Here is a 27,343-nt window from a genome sequence, read left to right as displayed (position 1 = left end):
AGTAGACCTCTTCTTAGCCACCTCTTCTACTTGGCTCATTCACAAATTCAGGACACTGAAGCCTCCAGGGCTGAATAGAATGCTTATCTCAGCGCAGGTTCTACTTTTATGCCCCTAAGCATTCCTTGACCCGGATATAGCCCAGGCTAGCCCACACTCATCATATCTCGGAAGTTAAGCAGGGTTGGCCTTCGTCAGAAGGGAAACCACCAAGGAATACCGGGGTCATGATGCGGAGGCCAACAGTGGCAAACCATAGCTGAACCTCTCTTGCTTTGAAAATCCCATGGGTTGCTGTAAGTCAGCTCTGACCTGATGGGGAGGGGGGAGCCTTTCTCCCTGCTCTGGCCAAGCTGATGACGGTGTGCGTGGTGGAACCGCTGCACTCCAAATTCCTTCATATGAACATCTGAAGCTGCTTTATACTGAATCACACCCTCGGTCCATCAAAGTCAGTATTGCCTACTCAGACTGGCAGCGGCTCTCCAGAGTCTCAAGCTGAGGTTTTTCATGCCTGTTTGCCTGGACCCTTTTGAGTTGGAGATGCCGGGGATTGAACTTGGGACCTTCTGCATACCAAGCTGATGTTCTACCACTGAGCCACCGTCCCTCCCTTAAAGTTGCCTTCATTCCTTCTGAACATATGAAACTGCCTTATACTGAATCAGACTCTCGGTCCATCAAAGTCAGTATTGTCTGCTCAGACTGGCAGCAGCTCTCCAGGGTCTCAAGCTGAGGTTTTTCAGACCTACTTGCCTGGACCCCTTTTTAGTTAGAGATGCCGGGGATTGAACCTGGGACCTTCTGCATACCAAGCACAGATGCTCTACCACCGAGCCACCGTCCCTCCCCAAACACCGTCCTTCCTTGCAACACCCCCTCCTGCTTTCTGGCAAAGGGAGCTTTGACTCTCGAAAGCATATGTTGGTCTCTGAGGAATGACTGGACTCCTCTCTAGCTGTTCTACCTGCTGTTGGCAGTTGTTGGAGGGAGGCTGGAGCAGGCTCTCACCAAACAAGCACATCTGAACGCATTTCGCTGATCTTGCAGCAGAAAAGAGCAAGAGACCAGTAGCACCTTAAAGACTAACAAAATCTGTGGCTTTTGTGAGTCATGGCTCACTGCCATGTTGTATCTGTGTGCACACACAAAGCTCATTCCAAGAAGAAGAGACCCTGGAGAGCGGCTGCCAGTCTGATCAGACAATACTGACTTTGATGGACCGAGAGTCTGATTCAGTATAAGGCAGTTTCATATGTTCACAAGGAATGAAGGCAGCTTTAAGGGAGGGATGGTGGCTCAGTGGTAGAGCATCTGCTTGGTATGCAGAAGGTCCCAGGTTCAATCCCCGGCATCTCCAACTCAAAAGGGTCCAGGCAAGTAGGTGTGAAAAACCTCTGCTTGAGACCCTGGAGAGCCGCTGCCAGTCTGAGTAGGCAATACTGACTTTGATGGACCGAGGGGGGTCTGATTCAGTAGAAGGCAGCTTCATATGAAGGATTTTGGGGTGCAGAGATTCCATTCCACCCTCCACTCCAAAGAGTCTCAGAGCGGTTCACAATCTCCTTTCCCCTCCTCCCCCACAACAGACACCCTGTGAGGTGGGTGGGGCTGGAGAGGGCTCTCACAGCAGCTGCCCTTTCAAGGACAATTTCTGCCAGAGCTACGGCTGACCCAAGGCTATGCCAGCAGGTGCGAGTGGAGGAGTGGGGAATCAAACCCGGTTCTCCCATATAAGAGTCCGTGCACTTCACCACTACACCAAACTGGCTCTGAACAAAACTTTGTTGGTCCGAAAGGTGCCATTGAACTTGGACTTTGTTCTGTCACAAATTTTATTAGTCCTTAAGCTGCTACTGATTTCTTGCTCTTTTCTGCTGCTATAGACAGATTACCATGGCCACCCACACAGATCTTGAATATTTTTTTTCCATATGTTCCTGTTCCACAGCACCCATCTAGCTGTTTCTAGCTCAGATGAAGCATCTTCTTAGCCAATCATGTATAATTGGGATGGGGAAATTAATGTGTTTTGATTGTGATGTTCCAGTTCCTATCAGCCTCTGTGCTCGGGCTCCGCTTTTGAGAGCCATAGAACCACAAGCCCTTTGGCATCACGTCTGTCTCTTGGTACGAAAATGTTGCGTAAGCGTTTGATGAAAATGGTACCTGCTGACTCTGACCCACCTTGCCTCCTCTCCCCTCACCCTCTTGTCTTTCCAGGGACTGGGCCTTTTCCCTCTGCCAGCAATGTTCTCCTTGAATTCCTGCAGAAGAGGTAAGAAGCGGTCGGGGTGGGAGGGCTCAGGAGGCCTCCTAAGCTTAACCAGTGGGCTGGTAGTTTTCCCAATGGACTCTCTGAAACAAAGAAAGGAGGGGGCGGGTTAGGAAAGACATATCCTGGGTCATCTGTTGAGCTGAAAACCCCAGGATTCCATTTCATCCAAGGACTTGGGAATGCTTTTCAGACATCCAGTCAAGACACATCGAAAGGCTGCAGAGAGTGAGCAGTTTGCGCAGTTCTTGAAGCTGTGTGGGAATGCAGATCTCGACCGTGGCTCAGTGGTAGAGCATCTGCTTGGGAAGCAGAAGGTCCCAAGTTCAATCCCCAGCATCTCCAACTAAAAAGGGTCCAGGCAAATAGGCATGAAAAACCTCCGCTTGAGACCCTGGAGAGCCGCTGCCAGTTTGAGTAGACAAGACTGACGTTGATGGACTGAGAGTCTGATTCAGTAGAAGGCAGCTTCATATGTTCATGACAGCCCTGTTATCTGCCCTCACAGCAGCCATGTTCAGTAATTCATGATTTCTGTTCAAAAGGCAGAAAACTGGGGTGATGGGTCAAAACCCCCACAATACATCTGTAGCAGAGGGGTTTTCTTACCCCAAGTCCATTCTCCGTCCACTTAACCACACCAACTTGTAGTTTTGCTTTCTGCCAATTTAAAATGAGACAGAGAACTTGATAGCTCTTCCACAGCTCCCATTTGTGCCTCGTTGTCCCATCCAAGTGAGACGCTGACCTCTCCGCATTGTGTTCTCACCTCCTGCCATGCTGTGTTTCCCCACCCCCACCACTGCTGAACATTCTTCTGGCACTCCTTACTCTGGTCATCTGTCCGAATTCCAGCTCCTTCCAAGTCCACAACTGTTGATCTTAGAGGAATTACTCATGCCAGAATCCAGAGGGGGGTTAGCTTTACAGCTCTGCCCCCACTTTTCCTCACCCCTAAAGGTGCATTGCTCAGGAATGATGGATCCCAAGGTAATTTGGCATGATGGTGGGGAGGAGGAGGGCTGGATCAGCTGCTGCCGCCGAATCCGAGAACTTCCAAACCCATCCTGGGCAGAGAGGAGAAAGAGAACGGGAGCTGTCACGCTAAGGCTACTGGTTTGTCACGGAGCCCACAATGACGCTTGTGACAGGAGAGGGGAGTCGAGAAGTGACCCTGTGCCTGCCTAAGCACGGCCTGACCTATGCCGGTTTGGCCCCTTTTGAGACCACCACAGCCAGGAGGGGCATCACCCTGACCTGCTGGGCAGCAGAACTCAAAGTGGCAGTTACGCGCTGTTAAAGCACTTTCCTTTGCTTAATAAAACAAATTGTTTGATGTGAACCAGGAGACCAATGACTTTTGCCGTCTTTCCTACGTGCTGTGTGCCCTGTTCCGTGACAAACCACTTGCTATCCTCCTGCGAAGACTAGGCTGTCTGTTCTCCCCCCCTTCTGTTTTCTGCTTCTCTCCTGTCAAAGGCGTGGTATTTGTGGCTGGTCTTACTGTCCATCACTGCAGTTCACACACGGGGTTCTTTTCCCCCTAGAGTGGCTGTAGAATTCCCTCATGGCCTGTCTTTCCCACCGTATTTGTGGCTGGGGACCATCCCACACCCAAAGGGCGCCACTCCTCAGCATCGTCCCTGTCTCCTTGTTCGTCGTGTTTTATTTCATTTAACATCATTTACACACCACCTCTCTCCCCAGTAGGGACCCAAAGTGAGCTACGTAATTCTTCTCTCTGCCATTTCATTCTAACAATAACTACCCCGTGGCGCAGAGTGGTAAAGCTGCAGTACTGCAGTCTGAACTCTCTGCTCATGACCTGAGTTTGATCCCAGGGGAAGCTGGGTTCATGTTGCCGGCTCAAGGTTGACTCAGCCTTCCATCCTTCTGAGGTAGGTCAAAGGGAGTCCCCAGCTTGCTGGGGGGAAAGAGTAGATGTCTGAGGAAGGCAACGGCAAACCACCCCGTAAAAAAGTCTGCCATGAAATCGCTGCATGTGACATCACCCCAGAGTCAAAAACGACTGGTGCTTTCACAGGGGACTACCTTGACTTTTGAGGTAGGTTTGGCCGAGACTAAACACACACAAGATCCCATTTTAAAAACTCCAGTTAGGATTGCCACTAAATAAAAACCAAATCAGTCAAATGCAGTCCTAAATACAAACCCTCTTCAGCTTCTTCCTGAGTACTAAAAGTAAGGGGAGGGGGTCAGGTGTACCTCCCTGGGGAGGTTGTTCCATAACCATGGGGCAGCCATCAAAAAGGCCTTCTCTCATGTGCTCACTAGGTGCTCACTTTTTTGATCAGTAGGACCGTTCTCTCCCCAGATCGGGGCCGGGGTGGGGGCGGGGAGGGGTTGCAGGGATACAGGACTACAGTCTTTGCTTCTGACTGTTGGTGCTTGCCTAGTCATCCTTCTTCTATGTGTGCTATGAAGTGCTTTTCCTCTTTGCTGGGAGTGTGTCCAGCAGGGAGTTCAATGTATGTCCCACACAGGAAGTCCCATAGGAGGAGGCCTCGGCTGGGTCTGTACTCTCAACAACTTGCCTTCCAAAGGGTGGGCTGGCTGTGAACAGACGGTTAGGTGGGAGCAAGGGCCTGACCCCGTCTTCCTGTGGTCTTGGGTGATGATCTTGTTCCTGGTTGTGTTTCTGCAAGGGGGAGGTGAGTGACAGGCCCAAAGTGCCGATCAACTGCAGAGTGCTTGGGAGGATGTCATATGGTTGTCTGGGTCAGCAGCCTTCCCTGTGGCAGCGGTGGGAGCTCCCCTGGGAAGGTCTTTTGTGGGTTTCGGCTGGTGCTCTGGCAGGAGCCTGCAGCTTGGGGACAGGGAGCCAGGGACAGCCTTCCCACTAGGCATTTGCCTTGGGTGCCGGGATGGGGAGGGTGCCAAATTGGGCCCTTCCGGCCTGGCATCATAGGCAAATGCCCCAATTTTGCCCTGTGAGGGCTCCTGGCCAGCGCACAGCCTCTGTATCGCTCCCTAAGTGTTCTCGGACACTCAGAGAGTGATACAGAAACTGCGTGTCGGCCAGGAGCCCTCCCTGCCGCCGTGCAGTCTCTGTATCGCTCTCTGAGCATCCTCGGGGGAGGGGGCAGTGCCATGGAGTGGGCAGCAGGTGGCTGATCTGCCTGGGGCACCACACACCCTAGGGCCGGCCCTGCAGGGAGCAGCACCCAGGCTGGTTCAGAGGGCTGCATTCAGTGTATTTCTCACGTGCAAAGGCATGCGATCAAAAAGTTCCAAGCTTATTACGGCTCTTCCCCTCCACCCTGGCAAGTAGGGCGAAGGGAGGATATGGAAGCAACCCTGAGCTGGGCGATGAAGGACTGAGGCCAACTGTATTCGGTGGGGCTTCCTTCCAGGAAAGCATTCTGCCACAGCTGTCCTTTCGCTGACTTAAGCTGTGTGATAAGGACGGAGGGCCCTTGCCATGGAGCCCGTGTTGCTCCCGCAAAGGTGAACTTCCTTTGGGGTATTGGTCCAGAGGCTGAACATCTGCTTGGCATGCAGAAGGTCCCATGTTCAATCCCTGGCAACTCTCAATTAAAAGGATCAGATTTCAGGTTATGCGAAAGACCTCAGTCTAAGACCCTAGAGAGCCGCTGCCAGCTGACTTTGATGGACCAGTGGTCTGATTCAGTATAAGGCAAAGTCATGTGTTCACCCCTTCTGCCTCCTCTTGTACCTTTAAGGCCAACGAAGTTTAATTCTGGGTATTAGCTTTTGTGTGCATGCACACTTTTTCAGATGTATTGAAACAGACCTCCTCAAGCCTTATATATGTGGAGGGGGGTAGTTCCCATGAATGGCTAGTCCTTTATTAGGCTGTATGCTAATCTGGTGCTATTCACCAGTCTTTCTGATCACCTTCATCTAGTCTGAGCTCTCTGTACTGCTCAGTTACTTACGCATCTTGACTCTTAACTGGCCCTTCCTAGCAACACCCTCCTCACCTTCTACCTATATGTAACGGTTGGTGACTTCTGGTTCAGTGTATCTGAAGAAGTGTGCATGCACACAGAAACTGATGCCCGGAATAAAATTTTGTTGGGTCTTAAAGGGGCCTGTCTGGATTCCAGCTTCTGCTGCTTCAGACCAACACAGCTGCCCACCTGAGTCCTCTTGTGGGAGGCCTATGAGTGCTTCATCTCTCTGCTTGCCTCTTTCTCTCCTTTCACTTCCCACCATCCCATTTCCCACTTGCTGGTGTGTTTCAGTTTGCTTCCCTTTTGCCAGAACTGCATTCCTTGGTTTTCTCATTTCCCTGTGTCCTGTACAGTGTGGGGACAGAGCAGCACCATGTCATTCTATGCATCCTGGTGTGCGGAGTCTTTGACTCTTTCACAGCTCCTCTGTCTGTGACTGCAGCAGAGCTTTCCACCAGTGTAAGAGAGTAGAAAAAATCCTGTTCCTCAGTCCCCTGCGTGATGTCTAGGGGCACAATCCCACCCTTTCCTCTGTCCCTGGGCTTCTTGTGTTGGTATGGAATAGTTGGTGCAGTTCTTTGGGGGCCCCTGCAGTGACACCAAGACTTTTGTGCAAGTTGGGCTGGAAAATTCCTGGAGATTTGGAGAAGACGACTGGGGAGGGCAGCTTTTGGGCAGGGGAAGGACTTCAGTGGGGTTTAGAAGTATAGAGCCCTCCTTCCAAAGTTGCCATTTCCCCCGGGGGAACTCAGCTCTGTAGTCTGGACATCGGTTGTAATTGTAGGCAATTTCCAGGTCTCAGCTGGAGGTTAGCACCACTTAGTTGTTGTGCTTTGTGCCATTTGACAAGTGTGGTTTAGCTACCAGGGTTTTGGTTTACTTTCCAGTCATCTAGGGGGCGCTAGGACAAAATCTAAAAGGTTGAGGATATTATGATGCTTTGTTTAAAGTATTTCACTTTTAACTCTGCAGACGCTGTAAGGTTGCCAGCTCCGGGTTGAGAAACTCTTGGGAGATCTTGGGGGTGGAGCCTGGGGGGGCACGGTTTGGGAAGGAGAGAGACTTCAGGAGGGTACAATGCCATACAGCCCCCCCCCCCCAAATCAGCGTTCCCCCTCCCTGGAGTTAATCCCTGTAGTCTGGGGATTACTTGTAACAGCAGGAGATCTCCAGGTGCCCCCTGGAAGCTGCAGCAACACAAAGAGTAACGTGGAAAGGAAAAGAGAAATCAAGCCCTAAGGCATCCACAAAAAACCAGCCTCAATTATGAAAATATAAAGTTTATCAAACAATATAAGCAAAAGTGCAAAAAATCATCCAGAAACCCAGTGTCCTTTCCATTCATAATAGCAGTTCATAGTCTTTATGGTGGAGATCCGGGGAAGAAGTTGGCAAAGCCGTGAATGGAGAGTCCAACGCTCTAGAGATTTCTTTCAGCACATGCCGGTGTAGGGACAATTAGCAGCCTAGCACAAGAACACAACAGGGAGGCGCATATTGCCCTGTTTCACTGAAGGCTTTTACAAGCTGCAAAGTAATAATATTATAAAATCACAAGCAATTTCAGACATAAAATTGTTAAGGATTGCAGAAGCAAGTCATACATACCTTCAAAATACATTCAGACGTTTACAAGAGGCACAAAGCTCAAAATACATTCAGACATTTACAAGAGGCACAAAGCTCAAATATTCTGCAGAGTACAAACAGTAAGGCGTAGCCATACATCACATGATAACATAGACAGGTGTTAGTAATTACTACAAATCCTTAAAGCTACAACATAATAGCCACAGCATTCCAAAAACAATATACAAGAATGTTAATTCAAAGAAAACAGGAAAGAATCCAATCGCTATTGAGTCCATTCGGTATCAGGGAATTTAATTTAAAAATCCAACACATTTCTTGCTTAAGTAGCCACTTCTGCATATCTACTTTACCCTGCAATCGTAACAGAAACTTCTCTATCACAAAATTTTTTTAAGTCATTGGGATCATGTTTTAATTGATAAAAATGGTCAATAAGAGGTGCTTCAGAAACGAAATGTTTAACGCGAGATCTGGAATATCTTTTACTATAAACCAAACTTTTCTGAGAGCATTTTGAATTGAATAGGACAACGGGGAAAACTGAAACATGCATGTCAATCTGTTCTGTTCTCTCCACTCATTTTTCACAGTTTGTTTTTGTTTAGAAAACGTTGTTGTTCTGGACATCTTATTAGCTCATCTTATTAACTCATTCACACGCTGAATTAAATACATGCTCAGGGTATCCACATGCTTTAAATTGGGTACAGACTCAAGACCTTTCACCCTCAAAGTCCTCCCAATGTGTTGAATTTCGTTTAGCTCTAGTCAGCTATGAAACAGGCAAACTCTTTTTTAAATATGTGGAATGACAGCTGTCAAATCTTAATGGTAAGGATTTATCAATGGATTTTTTATAGGGTCTCACTGCAAGAGTATTATCGCTGGATTTAAAGACCACAGTGTCCAAAAAGGCCATGGAATTAAGGTCAGCTTGGTAACTAAATTGAATGGAAGAATGGATACTGTTTATCCAATCAACCCAGGGACCCACCATATCGATATCAGCTACAACAGCCATAATATCGTCAATATAACGACGAAACCACAATATAGAAGGAAAAAAATGGATTAACCAAAGCATTACAAAAAAATTCTTTCTCTAGATAGTCCATAAATAAGCAAGCAACAGTGGAAGAGAAAGGGCTGCCCATTGAAACCCCTCTAATTTGTACATAGAACTGCCCCTGAAGTCTAAAAAAATTATGCTCAAAAATGATATCAATGAGGTCCAAGAAGATTTATTTTATGTCCTTGTTTAAAAATCTGTTGTGGGAGTACCGGACGCGCGGTTAGAACACGCATTCTGAAACACAGGTCTTGCGTTAAAAATTTCGTTTCTGAAGCCCCTCTTACGGACCATTTTCGCCAATTAAAACATGATCCCAATGACTTAAAAATGTTTTGTGATAGAAAAGTTTCTGTTACGATTGCAGGGTAAAGTAGATATGCAGAAGTGGCTACTTAAGCAAGAAATGCGTTGGATTTTTAAATTAAATTCCCTGATACCGAATGGACTCAATAGCGATTGGGATCTTTCCTGTTTTCTTTGAATTAACATTCTTGTATATTGTTTTTGGTTATTATGTTGTAGCTTTATGGATGTGTAGTAATTACTAACACCTGTCTATAAGTACATTACCATGTGATGTATGGCTACACCTTGCCGTTTGTACTCTGCAGAATATTTGAGCTTTGTGCCTCTTGTAAACGTCTGAATGCATTTTGAAGGTATGTATGATTGCTTATGCAATCCTTAACAATTTTATGTCTGAAATGGCTGGTGATTTTATATTATTATTACTTTGCAACTTGTAAAAGCCTTCGGTGAAACAGGGCAGTACGCGCCTCCCTACACCGGCATGTCGTGAAAGAAATCTCTGGCGTGTCAGACTCTCCATTCACGGCTTTGCCGACTTCTTTCCCGGATCTCCACCATAAAGACTATGAACTGCTATTATGAATGGAAAGGACACTGGGTTTCTGGATGATTTTTTGCACTTCTGCCACCTGGAGGTTGGCAACTGTAGGTGGCCCTGGGATTACTGCCTTGGTGGAAGGCTACCAAAATGGGTGGCAGGGGAGGGACTTCCGAGTGACTCCCCGGGAAAGCTGCTGCCCTGCCTCAAGGTGGGGGAGTCTTTCAGGGGTTGCTGGACTCCAGCTCTTCGCCCCTGCTGCAGCAGGAAGGCTAACGTGCCCGCTGGACGGAGGAGCTGTTTGCAACTAGCAAGGCCGCTGGTGCACCGTCCAAGCCCACGCTGGGCCCCCTGTGGCTTGTCTTTGGCCTGGGGCGGGGAGGGATGCCCGGCGTCGCCTCTCCTGCTGCTGCGGACTAGGGGATCGCGCAGTTCCCCGCAGAGCAGCAGCAGCTGCTGCCCTCCGGGGCGCCTCCTTTGGCTTCTCTGGCGAGAGGGTTGCTGAGGCCGCATGCGCACACGACCCGCGGGAAGGGGTGCGCCTGCGCAGTCGGGAGGGTAGCGCCGGGTCCCCCGCCGCCTCTGTACGGGAGAGTGCCGGCGCCCGCCAGGGGGCGCTCGGGGCGATCCCTTCTCCCGCCTCCTGCGCACGCGCGGGCTCCTCGCCGGGTCTTGCGCACGCGCGGGTCGTCCAAGATGGCAGCTCCCAGCCGGCTCCTGCGGAGTCTGGTGAACGGCGCGACGGGGCCGTTGCGGCGTGCGCGCTGGAGGCCGGTGGCGTCCAGCGACCCGCTCCGGAGGACCTTGTGCGAGGTCGCGGCTGGGGCGGAGGACAAGCAGTCGGAGGAGGGAGAGGACCGGGAGGGCGGCGCGATGGGGCTCCACGGTGAGCGCGGCAAAGCCTCCCCGCCCCCCCCCCCCACCGGGGCGAGGAGGGGAGCGAAGGGCGCCCGCTGCAAGGCGGAGGGGGCAGCAGAGCCCTGACCCTGCCTGCGGGCTCGCTCTGCAGATTCGGTTCTGTGTTTGAAAGATGCGCGGCCCTTCGCTGGGGGAGGGGGAGGAGCAACCCCCCCCCCCAAAAAAGTAGCTGGGTTTGTTCCAGCACCGCGCGTTCGAGCCCGTTTGTCTTCGCCAGCACACTCTGTCCTTGCAGGGGGGGGGCGCTGTGCAGCCTTTCTCAACGTTCGTGAACGTGGGGTTGTATTTGTGTTGTAGCTTATGGAGGAGAGGCAGCCTTGGCCAAGAAAGGCCTCGCAAGTATTTAGATCCTGCGAAAGCGACCATTGTGGTTTGGTTGTGTGTTTGCCCCCATTCATTTGTTCGTGGCAGTCAGTGACCTGGGCAGTTGATGACAAAGTCCAGGTTTTTCTTTCTGGATGCACTGCAGACTGTCCAGGGCTCACAGCTGCTGGTGTGGTAAAGTAGTCTGCTTGGTGATCTTTCCCCTGGAAAACTTTACTAGTCTTTTTCCTCAACTTTCTTCTGAGCCATTCGCAGGAGGAGCAGGGTATAAATCAATGGAAGTAAGTAAATAAATAATAAACATCACACAACTCTGAGTTAATTATTAATCCCACATCGATATTTAGCCTATCTGTCATCCTGTTTTAAATTCATGCAGTCTTGAATCCTGTGCTGGAATGCCTTGGCTTGGTATCATGATATCCCCACCGAATGTCTATTTCTATGGTTGGATGGAGTTAGCACTGAGGAAACCACCCACCAACCATTTCTTCAAAACTTTTTTTCCCTACATTTCTCTCTTTTTGCTTTTTCATTAGATCTCCACAAGTAGGAGAATTACTTTGGCTTCTTCCTTGGTTCACAAATCCAGAAGGGGATTTCATTTGTTAAGTGAAAACACAAAAATATGTATAAAGTTTTTGGTTCATACGTTAAAGCCAGGCTAGCCTTATCTCATCAGATTTCAGAATCTAAGTAGAGTTGGCTTAGGGGTGTTAACACAGAGGCAGGCACTTGCGTCTCTTGCCCCAAGGAGGTTACTGTAAGTCAGCTGTGATTTGAAGGGGGTGAAATGCAGGGACATGCATTTGAAAGATGGAATTAGCAGACAGGAATTCCTGAAGCTGGGCAGCAAGTAAAAAACATCCCTGAGCTCCAAATGAAAAGCACAGTAGGCACCCAGAAATATTCTTGGGTGTTATGTTCCTTGGTCCACAGGAGAATAGGTAGCTGTAGGGATCATAGGTGGGCCCACAGGTGAACGGGAGGCCACTGTCGTCTGCAAAACAGAGGCAGTGCTGACCCCACATGGGTCATAGAATCCTAGAGTTGGAAGGGACCTCCAGGGTCATCTAGTCCAACCCCTTGCACAATGCAAGAAACACAAATACCTCCCCCTAAATTAATTGCTGTCAGATGGATGCTGAGTACCTTACTGAATAGGGTCTTGCTCTGCAAATTCCTGAAACTGTCAAGTATTTAACAACCGCTGTTTTGTTTCAGATTCAAGAGATTTGTTGAAAGAATTTCCCCAGCCTAAAAACTTACTCAACAGTGTGATTGGAAGAGCCCTGGGCATCTCCCATGCACGAGATAAGCTGGTGTATATTCATACCAATGGGCCTCGGAAAAAGGTACCCTCTGTGTTCATCCCAAATTTGATATCACATGAAGCGGGAATAAAATCTGTCTGATCGCTGGGCTTTTGTTTGAGCTGCTGTGCGTGGTAAGAACATAAGAGAAGCCATGTTGGATCAGTGGCCAAAATTGTTCACAGTATTCCAAATGAGACTACACCATCGGTTTATACAGGGGCGTTATGATACTGGCTGATTTGTTTTCAATTTCCTTCCTAATAATTCTCAGCATGGCGTTGGCCTTTTTTATTGCAACCGCACGCTGTCTTGACATTTTCAGTGAGTTATCTACCACGACCCCAAGATCTCTCTCTTGGTCAGTCTCTGCCAGTTCACACCCCATCAACTTGTATTTGTAGCTGGGATTCTTGGCCCCAGTGTGCATTACTTTGCACTTGGCCACATTGAACCGCATCTGCCATGTTGACGCCCACTCACCCAGCCTCAACAGATCCCTTTGGAGTTCCTCACAATCCTCTCTGATTCTCACCACCCTGAACAATTTAGTGTCATCCGCAAACTTGGCCACTTCACTGCTCACTCCCAACTCTAAATCATTTATGAACAAGTTAAAGAGCATGGGACCCAGTACCGAGCCCTGCGGCACCCCACTGCTTACCGTCCTCCACTGCGAAGACTGCCCATTTATACTCACTCTCTGCTTCCTATTAATCAGCCAGTTTTTGGTCCACAAGAGGACCTGTCCTTTTACTCCATGACTCTCAAGCTTTCTAAGGAGCCTTTGATGAGGAACTTTATCAAAAGCTTTCTGGAAGTCAAGGTAAACAACATCTATCGGGTCTCCTTTGTCCACATGTTTGTTCACCCCCTCAAAGAACTGTAACAGGTTAGTGAGGCAAGATCTTCACTTACAGAACCCATGCTGAGTCTTCCTCAATAACTCGTGTTCATCAGTGTGCCTACTCATTCTGTCCTTGATAATGGTTGATAATGGTGATCCCAGCAGTGGTTGATGTTGGTGATATCCCTATGAGGCTCTTGACCTGTGTTACTGCGCAGGACAAGGAAAGAGCTTTTGCTGAGAGAGAAGCTTTGTGAGCAGCCTAAACACAAGAATAAAGGAAGAGGCTGACTGTCGAAGTTCCATGGGGAGATATCTGAGCAGAGGAACCTGTGGTTTTAGTAGAGAGCAAAGTGAAACTGTTGACTCTGTATGCAGTAGTGGTGAAGGCGAACTCCATGTTGGGGATTATTAGGAAAGGAACTGAAAGTAAAACAGCCAATACTGTCACGCTACGGCGCTGCCTCCTTCTGGAACCCTGTGTACAGTTCTGGTTTCTGCGTATCGGAAAAAGAGTACAGAGCTGGAAAAAGCACAGAAGAGGATAAACAAGCTGATTAAGGGGTTACACCATTCCTGTGAGGAAAAGCAAAAGAGTCTGGGACTTTTCACTCTACAAAAAAAGATTTATAAGGGAAGCATAATAGATGTTTATAACATTCTACATAAAGGTGAAGAAATTGGGTACAGGGAGGTTTGTTTTTTTCTTCTTCTCCCATAGCACTAGAACCCAGGGGCAGACCCGGGGATGTTGATCAATAGTAGATTCAGAACAGACGAAAATAAATACTACTTTACTGAATGAGTAGTTTAGTTTAGTTTAGTTTCGATTTATATCCCGCCCTTCCCACCGAAGTGGCTCAGGGCGGCTCACAGCACATAAAATCTAACATAAAAATATTAAATTTAAACATTTTACACAGTTAAAAAATTAAAAAACATAACAGCAGTCTATTAAAACTACACTCAGTTTCCAATGCCGGTTAGTTATAAGCCAGCCGGAAGAGGGCTATCTTACAGGCCCTGTGGAACTGGGCAAGGTCCCGCAGGGCCCTCACCTCTTCTGGCAGCTGGTTCCACCAGAAAGGGGCCGTTACAGAGAAAGCCCTGTCCCTGGTAGATTTCAGACGAGTAGTTAAACTCTAGAGTTTGCTGCCAGTGGAAGTAGTGATGGCCAATGTTCCCTCTAAGCTGCAGGGTCTTGTGAGCAAAAATTCTACTTTGTGAGCTACTGGCATTAAAGTTGTGAGCTGCTGCATCAGTGAGTGTGCTCTGGGGTCATCCTTCCTGAGCTAAGACAAAAATGTGTGAGCTGGAGGCTAAAAATCTGTGAGCTGGCTCACACTAACTCAGCTTAGAGAGAACACTGGCGATGGCCACGTAATAATTTACTTTTTAATAAAATTCTATTTGTATCCCGCCCTCCCTGCAAGCAGACCCAGGGCAGGTCACAACAAGATTCTGCAAAGCCTTTAAAGCAATTATACCAATAAATAGTTAAAACACTTAAAAGGCAGGTAATTAATAAAAGGCAGGTACTACAGGTAATTAATAAGACTTGCAGTCTGAAATTGCTGGAAGCGACTAGGCCAAACCAAGGAGCAGCAGGATCTTTAGATAGCTTTGAAAGGACTTGAGAGAGATTCATGGAGGAGAGGCCCATCAGTGGCCGCTAGCTTTGGGGACTGAAGGAGCCTTCATCCGCAGAAGCATCGAATCTTTGAATCCCAGTGCTGGGGGGTAGTGGCAGGGGAGGGCCTCTTGTCCTGTGCTCCCTCTTCATTGGCCCTCCAGGGCAACTGGCTGTTTACTCTGTGAAACAGGATCATAATGAAGAAGAAGTAAAAGAATTGCAGATTTATACCCCGCCCTTCTCTCTGAATCAGAGACTTACAATCTCCTTTATCTTCTCCCCCCACAACAGACACCCGGTGAGGTGGGTGGGGCTGAGAGGGCTCTCACAGCAGCTTCCCTTTCGAGGACAACCTCTGCCAGACTTATGGCTGACCCAAGGCCATTCCAGCAGCTGCAAGTGGAGGAGTGGGGAATCAAACCCAGTTCTCCCAGAGAAGAGTCTGCACACTTAACCACTATATCAGACTAGCTCTCTACCCCTGTATAAATTGATGGTGCTGTCTCATTTGGAATACTGTGTACAATTCTGGTCACCGCACCTCAAAAAGGATATTATAGCATTGGAAAAAGTGCAGAAAAGCGCAATTAGAATGATTAAAGGTTTGGGACATTTTCCCTATGAAGAAAGGTTAAAACAATTGCGGCTCTTTAGCTTGGAGAAACGTCGACTGCGGGGTGACATGATAGAGGTTTACAAGATTATGCATGGGATGGAGAAAGCAGAGAAAGAAGTCCTTTTCTCCCTTTCTCACAATACAAGAACTCGTGGGCACTCAATGAAATTACTGAGCAGTCGGGTTAGAACAGATAAAATAAAGTACTTCTTCACCCAAAGGGTGATTAACATGTGGAATTCACTGCCACAGGAGGTGGCGGCGGCTACAAGCATAGACAGCTCCATAAAAATATGGAGCAGAGGTTCATCAGTGGCTATTAGCCACGGCATATTATTGGAACTGTCTGTGGCAGTGATGCTCTGTATTCTTGGTGCTTGGGGAAGCGCAAAGTAGAAGGGCTTCTAGCCCCACTTGTGAACCTCCTGATGGCACTTGGGTTTTTTTGTTTTATTTTGGGCCGCTGTGTGACACAGAGTGTTGGACTGGATGGTCCATTGGCCTGATCCAACATGGCTTCTCTTATGTTCTTATGTGACACAGAGTGTTGGACTGGATGGTCCATTGGCCTGATCCAACATGGCTTCTCTTATGTTCTTATGTGACACAGAGTGTTGGACTGGATGGTCCATTGGCCTGATCCAACATGGCTTCTCTTATGTTCTTATGTGACACAGAGTGTTGGACTGGATGGGCCATTGGCCTGATCCAACGGGGCTTCTCTTATGTTCTTATGTGACACAGAGTGTTGGACTGAAGGGGCCACTGGCCTGATCCAACAGGGCTTCTCTTATGTTCTTATGTGACACAGAGTGTTGGACTGGATGGGCCACTGGCCTGATCCAACAGGGCTTCTCTTATGTTCTTATGTGACACAGAGTGTTGGACTGGATGGGCGATTGGCCTGATCCAACAGGGCTTCTCTTATGTTCTTATGTGACACAGAGTGTTGGACTGGATGGGCGATTGGCCTGATCCAACATGGCTTCTCTTCTGTTCTTATGTGACACAGAGTGTTGGACTGGATGGGCCACTGGCCTGATCCAACATGGCTTCTCTTATGTTCTTATGTGACACAGAGTGTTGGACTGGATGGGCCATTGGCCTGATCCAACATGGCTTCTCTTATGTTCTTATGTAACACAGAGTGTTGGACTGGGTGGGTCACTGGCCTGATCCAACATGGCTTCTCTTCTGTTCTTATGTGACACAGAGTGTTGGACTGGATGGGCCACTGGCCTGATCCAACATGGCTTCTCTTATGTTCTTATGTGACACAGAGTGTTGGACTGGATGGTCCATTGGCCTGATCCAACAGGGCTTCTCTTATGCTGGACTTGGTGGACTTCTGGCTGACCTAGGTTAAAGGGAGAATTAGCCAATGTCATTGAAACTGCCCATGGGTGGGAAGTTGTTCCTGAGGTTCAATTTTAAGAAAGTGATTTTCTTTGGTCTTTACAATGGGTCAAATTGATTAAGCTCGTGTGCCTTTGTTAAAAGGTGAAGATGGACTGAGCGTTATATTCTGGATGTCCAGGTTATTTCTGGTTTCTCCCCCCCCCCGCCCCCACCTTCTCCTGCAGAAAGTCACACTGCTCATTAAGTGGCCAAAGAACGTGGAGGTGGAAGGCTATGGGACCAAGAAGATCGACGCCGAGCGACAGGCTGCGGCCGCTGCTTGCCAGCTCTTCAAGGTGACTGGGGCAGGGTTGGCCTTCTTAGCCCCACTGATGCGTAGCCTCTGGTGCACTTGTTGATTCTATGCACTGAGCGGGTACAGTTCTTAACAGAATGGTGCTTTCTGTGTGTGTGTGTGTGTGCGTGCGTGCAGGGAGGGACGTATGATTTGTATCGCTGCCAGAATTGTTCATGAGATTTAAAGATGAGGCAGACTCTCCAACCAGGGGCGGGCAGTTTTTTTCAGCTCAAGGGCCACACCTGGAAGTCACCCTGCACTGGAGCATTTCTGAGCAGACATTCACCCCGGGGACTCAAAAGCGTGTAGATCTCACAGGGCCCGCTCTGTTGCTCTTTGTGGCTTGCCCTCATATTTGGCGGCCCTCTAACTGCTCAGCGATGAGGTCCAGGGCTCCCAGCATTGTCAAGCAGCCGGGGAGGGGGGCTCCATCTGTCCACTGGGCAGCGATTAGCCTGCCTCAGTCTTAAACATGGCTTTTTAACCAGCTTGGTCTTGCGTACCTCAAGGAGGTGCATTTGGAACTTGCTCAGAAGTCTCTGTCTTCCCCACCGCTCTGAAATGGTGCTTACTCCCACTTAGCTGTGCACTTAAGTTCTGCTAACCAGCAGTCACTGTTCTAGCTCCGTTGTTCTTGCTGAGGTTTGAAGTGCTGCTGCGGAAGGCACCCGACGGCTTAGAGTTGTGCTGGTTGCAGCTTAAGCCCAGCAGAGGTCAGGTGGGGCTGAAGAACCCGCAGCCCCCAGAAGAAAGCCTCTCTGCCAGTGTGGCAGACTGGGTTGATGAAAAGAAGAAAATTAATTGATTAGGTAGGCCAAGAACTTGGGAGCTAGAAAATAGTCAACGGTCTGGGCTGATGTGAACTCTTTCTAAATGCTTGCTCAACACGCCCAGGCACACAGTAAGCGGGGAACTAGCAATGTGGTTAGGCTTGGGGTTAGCTAGAGGCCGCTTGCAGCAAATTGCACTTACTGAAACAGAACAGAGAAGTATATAGCAGAGATTCCTGGAGAAAGCCTGGGAGAAATTCCTGGAGAAAGCCAAAGTTGTGACGCATGGGCAGTGTGATTGTTTAGTATACGGGAAATTGTGTGGTTAACCTTTTGTGTGTATGAAATTAGAAATGTCATGTATGTAAAGTACCTGATGCTTGGATGAAAAAAACCTAAAAGCACCAGTCCTATCATATTTTGTATCTCCACTCAATTCCTGTGTGATGTATTGGCTATACAACTATAAAAGCTTACATTCTTCCTTAAATTGGGGTTCAGACTTGATCTCTGGGCACAAGCCCTCAGTCTAACCCCATGCATGCATGGTCTGAATAAAGGGGGCTATTTTCCTGACTTCGCCTCCGGCCTGATCTGTCACTGACCAAAACCACTAACTTTTTTTTTCATTTATATATTTTATTGAATTTTGAAAATATACAAGTTAATATCAATATGAATGCTCATATAGAATTAATTAATCTTGTGGAATCAGGTTATAAACAAGCATAAATACTTACATACATACAATAAAATACCCAGTAAGAATTTTAAGTTATGTAGATGTATCTAGATATGTAAACCATTTTCTATCCAAGGAGAGAAGGTGAAAACAAGATTAAAGTCAAGGCAAAAAGGTGTGAAAAACCTCAGCTTGAGACCCTGGAGAGCAGCTGCCAGTCTGAGTAGACAATACTGACTTTGATGGACCCAGGGGCTGATTCAGTATAAGGCAGCTTCATATGTTCAATAATTCCTGCATCAAAATACAATCAATCTAATTGAACCCATATTATCATTAAACTATTAAGTAAGCATTGCGAAGAATTCTTAACTGCCTAAATAATTTTTATGCAAACTATTACAGATTATTCCAAAAATTACTATCGAGTAATTACTGTTAGGTGCAATCCATGACTAGCACAGTAAAAGAAAAGGAAGGTAGAAACAGAGAGAAATAAAAAAAGTACTAGTAAAAGGAAAACTAGCTGCACTTAGCAGACAGTTTTCCCTGCTACATTTTCTTTGGTGCATGTGGCCGTTCAGAAAAGGGGGGAACTTATCCCCGCTGATTGGTCCTGGCCAGCTCTAGGCTGTGGCCAAGGGAGACTAGAGGAGCTCCCGGCCCGTTTGGCCAACCACCCTCTGTACCCCGTCCGCCGCTGGGCTGCACCGAGAGCCTAATCGGACCAATTGAGGCAGCAGGAACCAGCCTGGGTACATTGGCCTCCGGAGGTGAGTATGACCTTTGCTCCTTGGGTATAGGACCCCTCTATCCGAGATTGTTTGGCTCCTGTTTAGGATTGCTCCATTTCAGCGCCCCTTTTCTCTCCCATCTCATGCTGCAGGGATGACCTCTCTCTCCCTCTTGCAGGGCTGGGGCTTGCTGGGGCCCAGGAATGAACTCTTCGATGCCGCCAAGTACCGCATCCTTGCCGAGCAGCTGGGCTGCCCCGACGAGAGGTGGTACTCCGAGGGACGGTGGCGCTCCAAGTCCGGTCCTTCCCTGGCAGATCTTTCGACCTGCTGGAGGCGGGTGGAGCCTGATGAGCCCATCCAGCCCCTGGAGCACAGCCGGCTCATGAAACCTGCCCGGAAGGAAGAGCTGGAAGAGGGGGAGCTGGAGGAAGGGGAGCTGGAGGAGGGGGAGCTGGAAGATGACGCCATTGACGTTTCCAACTACTTGACCATGTCGCATCCTGAGGCTCGGACACCCTCCAGAGACGTCAGGTAGAAACATTTCTCTCGAAGTGGATGGGCTTAAAAGCAAGCCGATTTGGAGAGTCCCTCCTCCCCCTGCACACACGCAGAACGCAGTGTCAGAGAAGGGGAAATCTCAAATGCATCTTCAGAGCTAGCCTCTGGCCCTTGCTGGCTGTTGCTCTTCCAAGTGAAGCCTTTCCCAACTCCATGAGGCTTCTCCATGGAGCCCTGCTGGCCAACCAACTAAGGTAGTCCCGGTGCACGAGGTTTCTTCTCCCTGTGGACCTTGTCAGGAGAGGAGCTGCTTCTCTGGTCCACTGTCTCCGCTATTAGCAAAGTGCGGGGATTTCGGTCCCACCCCCTTGAGCAGTTCAGGAGTCTCTTCCCAGCCCCTGTTCAGAAACAGGGAAGTTAAACTCTGCACTGGTGGTGGTGGTGGTATCCTGGCCCTAACTTGCTGCTGAGTGCTTTGTTCTTGCAAGCCTAGCTTTAGTCTCAGGCAGCCTCTTTGCTGGGATCTTGGCCACCTTCTAGAATACCCTGGAGGTTCTACTGGTCAGTGTGATGCAGAGAACATGGGCCACAGAAAAGCCTAGCCTCAGGAGCGAGAGGGAGCTGGCCAGGTCCCCCACCATGTCCTCCTGCGGATGCTCTTCTGTGGACGTCAGTCAAGCTCAGATGTGTGTCTCTTTTAAGACAGTGTAGACTCTCTGGGACCGTTGCCTCTCTTTTTTAATAACAAGGCAAAACACAGGCCTCGTGGCTGCAGAGGGAATGTTAAAAGTTGGGGAGGCAGTCAAGGCCTAGAAATTTGTGGGGAGCAGCTACTGTTAGTGGGAGGGGGGCTGTTTATGGGTGAGGACTGGGCACCTTGGCTTCCCACCATTCCCAGACACCCCCCCCCAATATCTCCTTCCAGCTCCCTGCTTCTTTGTAACTATTCAGTATCCCAGGTCCGTTGTGACAGATGTTCCAAACACTGCCCCTAAAAAGACACTAAAGCAAACTGCGTGGCCTTTAAGAAAACAGGGCCAGTAAATAACTTCATGCAGCTGTTAATAAGTGTTCTGGATCCTTAAGAGTGGTTTTCTTTTTAAGTTGTGACTGTGGTCCTCCTCTCCTCCCAAGCTTTTAAAGGCCTGGTGTGGCACTCAGCCGTGAAGGTTTAGGATGTCCCTGTTCTCTTGTGCTGCAGGGATGGCTTCTCCCTGGAAATGACGGATGACACCACAGCCATCCGGGCCCTGACCCAGTTTCCACTCCCCAAAAACCTTCTGGCCCAGGTGATTCAGATTGCCACCTCTTCATCCACAGTGAAGGTGAGTCCAGTTCAAAGGAAAAGAGATGATGGGGAGGATTGAGATGCGAAGGCCTGGAAAATGGGGAGGGGGGGAGGATCCTTTTTGGAAATTTTGGGTGGCACTGAAAAGTAAGTAGAATATTTCTCCTTTGGGATTTTTTAAGACAAGTGTGCTATGAAGGGTTTTATGTAAGACGATCAACAGCGTTGGAGAGTAATTCCTGTTTGTATGGTAGGCATACATTATTTTCAAATAGACATTTTTTTAAAGCGTGATTAATGTTGTCCATGAGTAACATTCTGTAAAAAGCAACGTCACCCCAGAGTCAAAAACGACTGGTGCTTACACAGGAGACTACTTTTACTTTAACATTCAGTAATGTTTATGATAATACACTATTGAAAAGATCACTCTTTTCAAAGTTATAAAGCTTATTGACATCCTAGTGTTATTAATTCTACTGCAACGGGTGGAAACTATTTCTGTCCAAATAGACTTGTATTTCTTACTAGAGGGTTTATTTTTGTAACTTCAGCTTCTGTTTTGCTCTGCCTCTGAGATGGCAGAAACTAAGATGCATAGTGAAGAGTGTGTGCATTTGCAGTTTTGCTTGTAGAAAACAGGCATTTGTATTTCTAAATTCCATAAATATGTGAAGTCATACAGTCGTATATGCCAGCTAGGTTATTCCTCAGTTGTTTGAGGCTGTGGGCCTCTTTGGAAATTTGATAGGGGTGTTCCCGTCTGACATTTTGGTAGCCTTCTACAGGAAGTGGAGCCAAACCCTAAAATGGCGGCCTCATGAAGTAAAGCCAAACAGAATCCCTCCCTCCTCATGCCTCCTGTGAAGACATGCAGTCTCGAAGGGAGAGTGGAGCCACACGCTCTGGCTATGGGAATCCCAGTTGCTTTCCAGTCGTCCTTCTCTTCCAGTGGAAAACTTTCATTTGAATGAGGGAAGCCAGTATCGAGCTTTGCCTCACAATGGCCCAACTGCAAGTTGGTGGGGTGTGAACTGGCAGAGACTGACCAAGAGAGAGATCTTGGGGTCATGGTAGATAACTATATATATTTGGCCACTGTGTGACACAGAGTGTTGGACTGGATGGGCCATTGGCCTGATCCAGCATGGCTTCTCTTATGTTCTTCTGTGACACAGAGTGTTGGACTGGAGGGGCCATTGGCCTGATCCAACATGGTTTCTCTTATGTTCTTATGTGAAACAGAGTGTTGGACTGGAGGGGCCATTGGCCTGATCCAACATGGTTTCTCTTATGTTCTTATGTGAAACAGAGTGTTGGACTGGAGGGGCCATTGGCCTGATCCAGCATGGCTTCTCTTATGTTCTTCTGTGACACAGAGTATTGGACTGGATGGGCCACTGGCCTGATCCAACAGGGCTTCTCTTATGTTCTTATGCACTTTCTGAAAAGCCAAGAAAAGTACTGGCAGAGGCCATGGTGCCCCCTCCAGCCACTAGGGGAACCCTGTTATACATGCTTCTGTGGCTTTAAAAGTTCTGACTAATGACCTCCAAGAGCATTCAGCAGCTCTCGGCTCTGGTCTGCTGTGCAGGGGTGGGAGCCAGGCAGAATCCGGCTCTTGATAGGCTTTGAGGAGCCAAGCGTCTTAGCTGGATGGGGATTCTCAGCATCAGGATTGTCGGCACAAGGAGGCGAGTTTCTTCCCTCCAGCCCCGTGCTGAATTCCCCCTTTCCTCCTCACAGGAGTACATGCAGTTCCGCACGGTGGGCACCAAGACCAAGATCTGCAAACTGACCTTGCGCTGGCCATGTCCCATGACCTTTGCTGCTAAGGGCCGCCGCAAGGTGGAGGCGGAGAACAAAGCAGCGGCTTTGGCCTGCCAGAAACTGAAGGTGAGTCGCTGAAACAGAAACAGCCACCAAAGGCTTCCTGCCCCTCTCTGCTGCTCTGGCATCCCAGATGGATCGGGACGGGGGGGGGGGGGAGATGTCCAGGCATCAGGGATTCTTTCAGAAGAAGAAGAAGAAGATGATATTGGATTTATATCCCGCCCTCCACTCCAAAGAGTCTCAGAGCGGCTCACAATCTCCTTTACCTTCCTCCCCCACAACAGACACCCTGTGAGGTGGGTGGGGCTGGAGAGGGCTGTCACAGCAGCTGCCCTTTCAAGGACAACCTCTGCCAGAGCTATGGCTGACCCAAGGCCATGCTAGCAGGTGCAAGTGGAGGAGTGCGGAATCGAACCCGGTGCTCCCAGATAAGAGTCCGCACACTTAACCACTACACCAAACTGGCTCTCTATTAGAGCTTTGGCTGACCCAAGGCCATCCCAGGAGGTGCAAGTGGAGGAGTGGGGAATCAAACCCGGTTCTCCCAGATAAGAGTCCGTGCACTTAACCACTACACCAAACTAGCTCTCTATTAGAGCTATGGCTGACCCAAGGCCATTCCAGCAGCTGCAAGTGGAGGAGTGGGGAATCAAACCCGGTTCTCCCAGATAAGAGTCCCTGCACTTAACCACTACACCAAACTGGCTCAGCAGCACTTCCATTCTGTGGATCTCTGCTGGCACAGCCTGCCTCGGCAGGGAGGCTGGGATATAAAACTAATAGATCAAATCAGTCCAATGTCACTGCTGCTGGCACCTTTTTTTGCTTTTTAAGGTTCAGCCAGCCTCCCTCTCCTCCTCCCCCACTCGGTGTCATTCATTCCCTGTGGGGCCGTCCCACCCAGTCAATCTGTCCCTTGCCTTTCTGAATCCCTTCTGTCCCTGAATTGCAGAGCCCTCGGCTTGGTAGACAAGAACAACAACCCCCTGAGCCACGCCATGTATAACATGACATCTCTCCGGGAGCTGGGGGAGAACCAGAGGAAGCCCTGCCACATCAAAGTCCCCGAGGCCACGCTGCACAAGATCGAGAACTACCTGAACCACGTAAGAGGAAGGAGGGGGGGGGAAATCATTTTGCCTTGGTTTGACTTCGTAAGACAGGTGTCTGTATCCTGCCTCTTTCTCTGTCAAGGCTTTCCTTTTCTCATTCAAAACTTCCTGTCAATATTTGCTCTCATTGAACCTATGAACATATGAAGCTGCCTTATTCTAAATCAGACCTTTGGTCCATCAAAGTCAGTATTGTCTTCTCAGACTGGCAGCGGCTCTCCAGGGTCTCCAGCTGAGGTTTTTCACACCTCTTTGCCTGAACCCTTTTTTGGAGATGCCGGGGATTGAACTTGGGACCGTCTGCTTCCCAAGCAGATGCTCTACCCCTGAGCCACAGCCCCATTCATGGCTCTCCAGGGTCTCAAGCTGAGGTTTTCCACGCCTGCTTGCCTGGACCCTTTTGAGTTGGAGATGCCAGGGATTGAACCTGGGACCTTCTGCTTACCAAGCAGATGCTCTACCACTGAGCCACCGTCCCTCCCCTAACTCCATAACTCCTTCCTCAACATTCTCCATAACTCCTTCCTCAACTGCAGCTAGATTCAAGGCCAGTAACACCTTAAAGGCCAGCAAGATTTTGGGAGTGTAAACTGTCAAGAGTCCCCTTTGTCAGGCCAAGGGAGCTTAACTTGAAAGCTTCTTCCATGGAAATCTCATTGGCTCCTAAGATGCTCCTGGACTCAAACCAGTGCAGCTGTCTCATGGCCCTGCGTCCTCCTTGCTGTGCAGAAGGAATATTTCCAGGAAGATTATTTTTATAGCAGCCCCGTGGCACAGAGTGGTAAAGCTGCAGCACTGCAGTCCAAGCTCTCTGCTCACGAACTGAGTCCGATCCGGCAGAAGCTGGGTTCAGGTAGCCGGCTCCAGGATGATTCAGCCTTCCATCCTTCCAAGGTCTGTCAAAGAAGTACCCAGCCAGCTGCTGAGGGGAAAGCGGAGATGACCGGGGACGCCAATGGCAAACCACCCCGTAAAAAGTCTGCCGTGAAAACGTCGTGATATGACGTCACCCCGGAGTCGGAAACGACTGGTGCTTGCGCAGAGGACTACCTTGTCCTTTTTTATTTCTTTACAAAATTATATGCTGCTTTTCAGCTCGAAAGCATTCTAAATACAAAGGTGAAACATCACAAAATGCAAAACTAACCATGAACAGAGCTGGGCCTGAGCCATTATATTGGGGGGGGGGGGAGGAATGCCTGATTTCTGCCCCACCAGAGGAAGTTGCGTTGTGTGGGGACGTGATTCTCAGACAAATAACTAATATTTGTTTAAAATATTTACATGCCCGCCTTTATCCTGGGCCCCAGGTCAGTTAACAGCACTGTGAGAACAATATGAACAAAGGAGGGCGACGAAGTGGTGAGGGGTCTGGAGACCAAGTCCTATGAGGAAAGGCTGAAGGAGCTGGGATGTTTAGCCTGGAGAGGAGGTGGCTGAGAGGTGATAGGATCACCATCTTCAAAGACTTGAAGGGCTGTCATATAGAGAAGGGGTGGCCAAGGGTAGCTCTCCAGATGTTTTTTGCCTACAACTCCCATCAGCCCCAGCCAGCATTGGCAATGGTTGGGGCTGGTGGGAGTTGTAGGCAAAAAAAACATCTGGAGAGCTACCCTTGACCGCCCCTGATATAGAGGATGGTGTGGAATTGTTTTCTGTGGCCCCAGAAGGCAGGACCAGAACCCGTGGGTTGGAATTAAATCAAAGAGTTTCAGGCTCAACATCAGGAAGAACTTCCTGACCGTTAGAGCAATTCCTCAGTGGAACAGGCTTCCTCGAGAGGTGGTGGGCTCTCCTTCCCTGGAGGTTTTTAAACAGAGGCTAGATGGCCCTCTGACAGCAATGAGGATCCTGTGAATTTAGGGGGAAGTGTTTGTGAATTCCCTGCATTGTGTGGGGGGTTGGACTAGATGACCCTGGAGGTCCCTTCCAACTCTGTGTTTCTATGAAAGTAATAAAACAAGCATCAAGAACTAGACTAAGCACTGTAGAAGGAAAAACTGAAACTAAGTAAAAAAAATACCTAGGACCTTCGTTTGGAACTGGGCTATAAGGCCACTGCGTTGCACTCAATTATTTCATAATATAATCAATATTAGAATTTTTTTTGCCTAAGTGTCGGGTTTCTCACAAACTGTTTTAAACCGTCACTCCCATTTATTATTTGTTGTATAACATTGTTGTGGGGGGGGGGCATCTGGTTTTGCAGCCCAAGGCTCTCAGCACTGTAAGGTGCCTTGAGTTCCACAAGCTAACCCCCCCTTCGCCTGGGCAGTCACAGCAGCTCCGCTCCCCCCCTCCCCCCCCCCTCCTGCTCTGCAAGGTATGTTAGGGAAGGGATGAGAAAAAGCAAAAAGACCAGCAGCAAGGCTACTACTTGTTCGAAGTGACAGTGCGCAAAGGGGATGATTTGGGGGTCCTCCAGTGGAGGGGCCATAGAGTTGGAAGGGGGAGTTGAAAGGAAGAAGATACTGGATTTATATCCCGCCCTCCACTCCGAAAAGTCTCAGAGCGGCTCACAATCTCCTTTCCCTTCCTTCCCCACAACAGACACCCTGTGAGGTAGATGAAGATATTGGATTTATATCCCGCCCTCCACTCCGAAGAGTCTCAGAGTGGCTCACAATCTCCTTTCCCTTCCTCCCCCACAACAGACACCCTGTGAGGTAGATGAAGATATTGGATTTATATCCCGCCCTCCACTCCGAAGAGTCTCAGAGTGGCTCACAATCTCCTTTCCCTTCCTCCCCCACAACAGACACCCTGTGAGGTAGATGAAGATACTGGATTTATATCCCGCCCTCCACTCCGAAGAGTCTCAGAGCGGCTCACAATCTCCTTTACCTTCCCCCCCCCCAAAAGACACCCTGTGAGGTAGATGAAGATATTGGATTTATATCCCGCCCTCTACTTCGAAGAGTCTCAGAGCGGCTCACAATCTCCTTTACCTTCCTCCACCACAACAGACACCCTGTGAAGTAGATGAAGATATTGGATTTATATCCCGCCCTCCACTCCGAAGAATCTCAGAGCGGCTCACAATCTCCTTTACCTTCCCCCCCCTTAAAAGACACCCTGTGAGGTAGATGAAGATATTGGATTTATATCCCGCCCTCCACTTTGAAGAGTCTCAGAGGGGCTCACAATCTCCTTTCCCTTCCCCCCCCCCCAAAAAGACACCCTGTGAGGTAGATGAAGGTATTGGATTTATATCCCGCCCTCCACTCCAAAGAGTCCCAGAGCAGCTCACAATCTCCTTTACCTTCCTCCCCCACAACAGACACCCTGTGAGGTGGGTGGGGCTGAGAGGGCTCTCACAACAGCTGCCCTTTCAAAGACAACCTCTGCCAG

At 48.9% G+C, this 27,343-nt stretch overlaps 1 protein-coding gene across 2 annotated transcripts in view; it reads left to right on the top strand.

The window, feature by feature from the left end:
• Positions 1-2,195: 2,195 nt before the first annotated feature.
• The window catches only part of DHX30 (DExH-box helicase 30), a 45,170-nt gene continuing 20,022 nt past the window's right edge, over positions 2,196-27,343 (top strand). The window contains exons 1-7 of one of the 2 annotated variants that reach the window (XM_060247897.1): positions 2,196-2,278; positions 12,192-12,322; positions 16,960-17,070; positions 19,437-19,792; positions 20,961-21,084; positions 22,794-22,947; positions 23,835-23,986. In XM_060247897.1, coding sequence (XP_060103880.1) covers positions 2,251-2,278; positions 12,192-12,322; positions 16,960-17,070; positions 19,437-19,792; positions 20,961-21,084; positions 22,794-22,947; positions 23,835-23,986 — 1,056 coding nt within the window. In that variant the 5' untranslated portion in view covers positions 2,196-2,250. Of the gene's footprint in view, positions 2,279-10,395; positions 10,612-12,191; positions 12,323-16,959; positions 17,071-19,436; positions 19,793-20,960; positions 21,085-22,793; positions 22,948-23,834; positions 23,987-27,343 lie in introns of those variants that run through there. The other variant, XM_060247896.1, reaches the window with a different exon arrangement.

This window comes from Heteronotia binoei, chromosome 10 (genome assembly GCF_032191835.1).
Source record: "Heteronotia binoei isolate CCM8104 ecotype False Entrance Well chromosome 10, APGP_CSIRO_Hbin_v1, whole genome shotgun sequence".
In the NCBI taxonomy this organism is placed as follows: Eukaryota; Metazoa; Chordata; class Lepidosauria; order Squamata; family Gekkonidae; genus Heteronotia; species Heteronotia binoei.
This window is presented reverse-complemented; position numbering and strand designations above follow the sequence as displayed.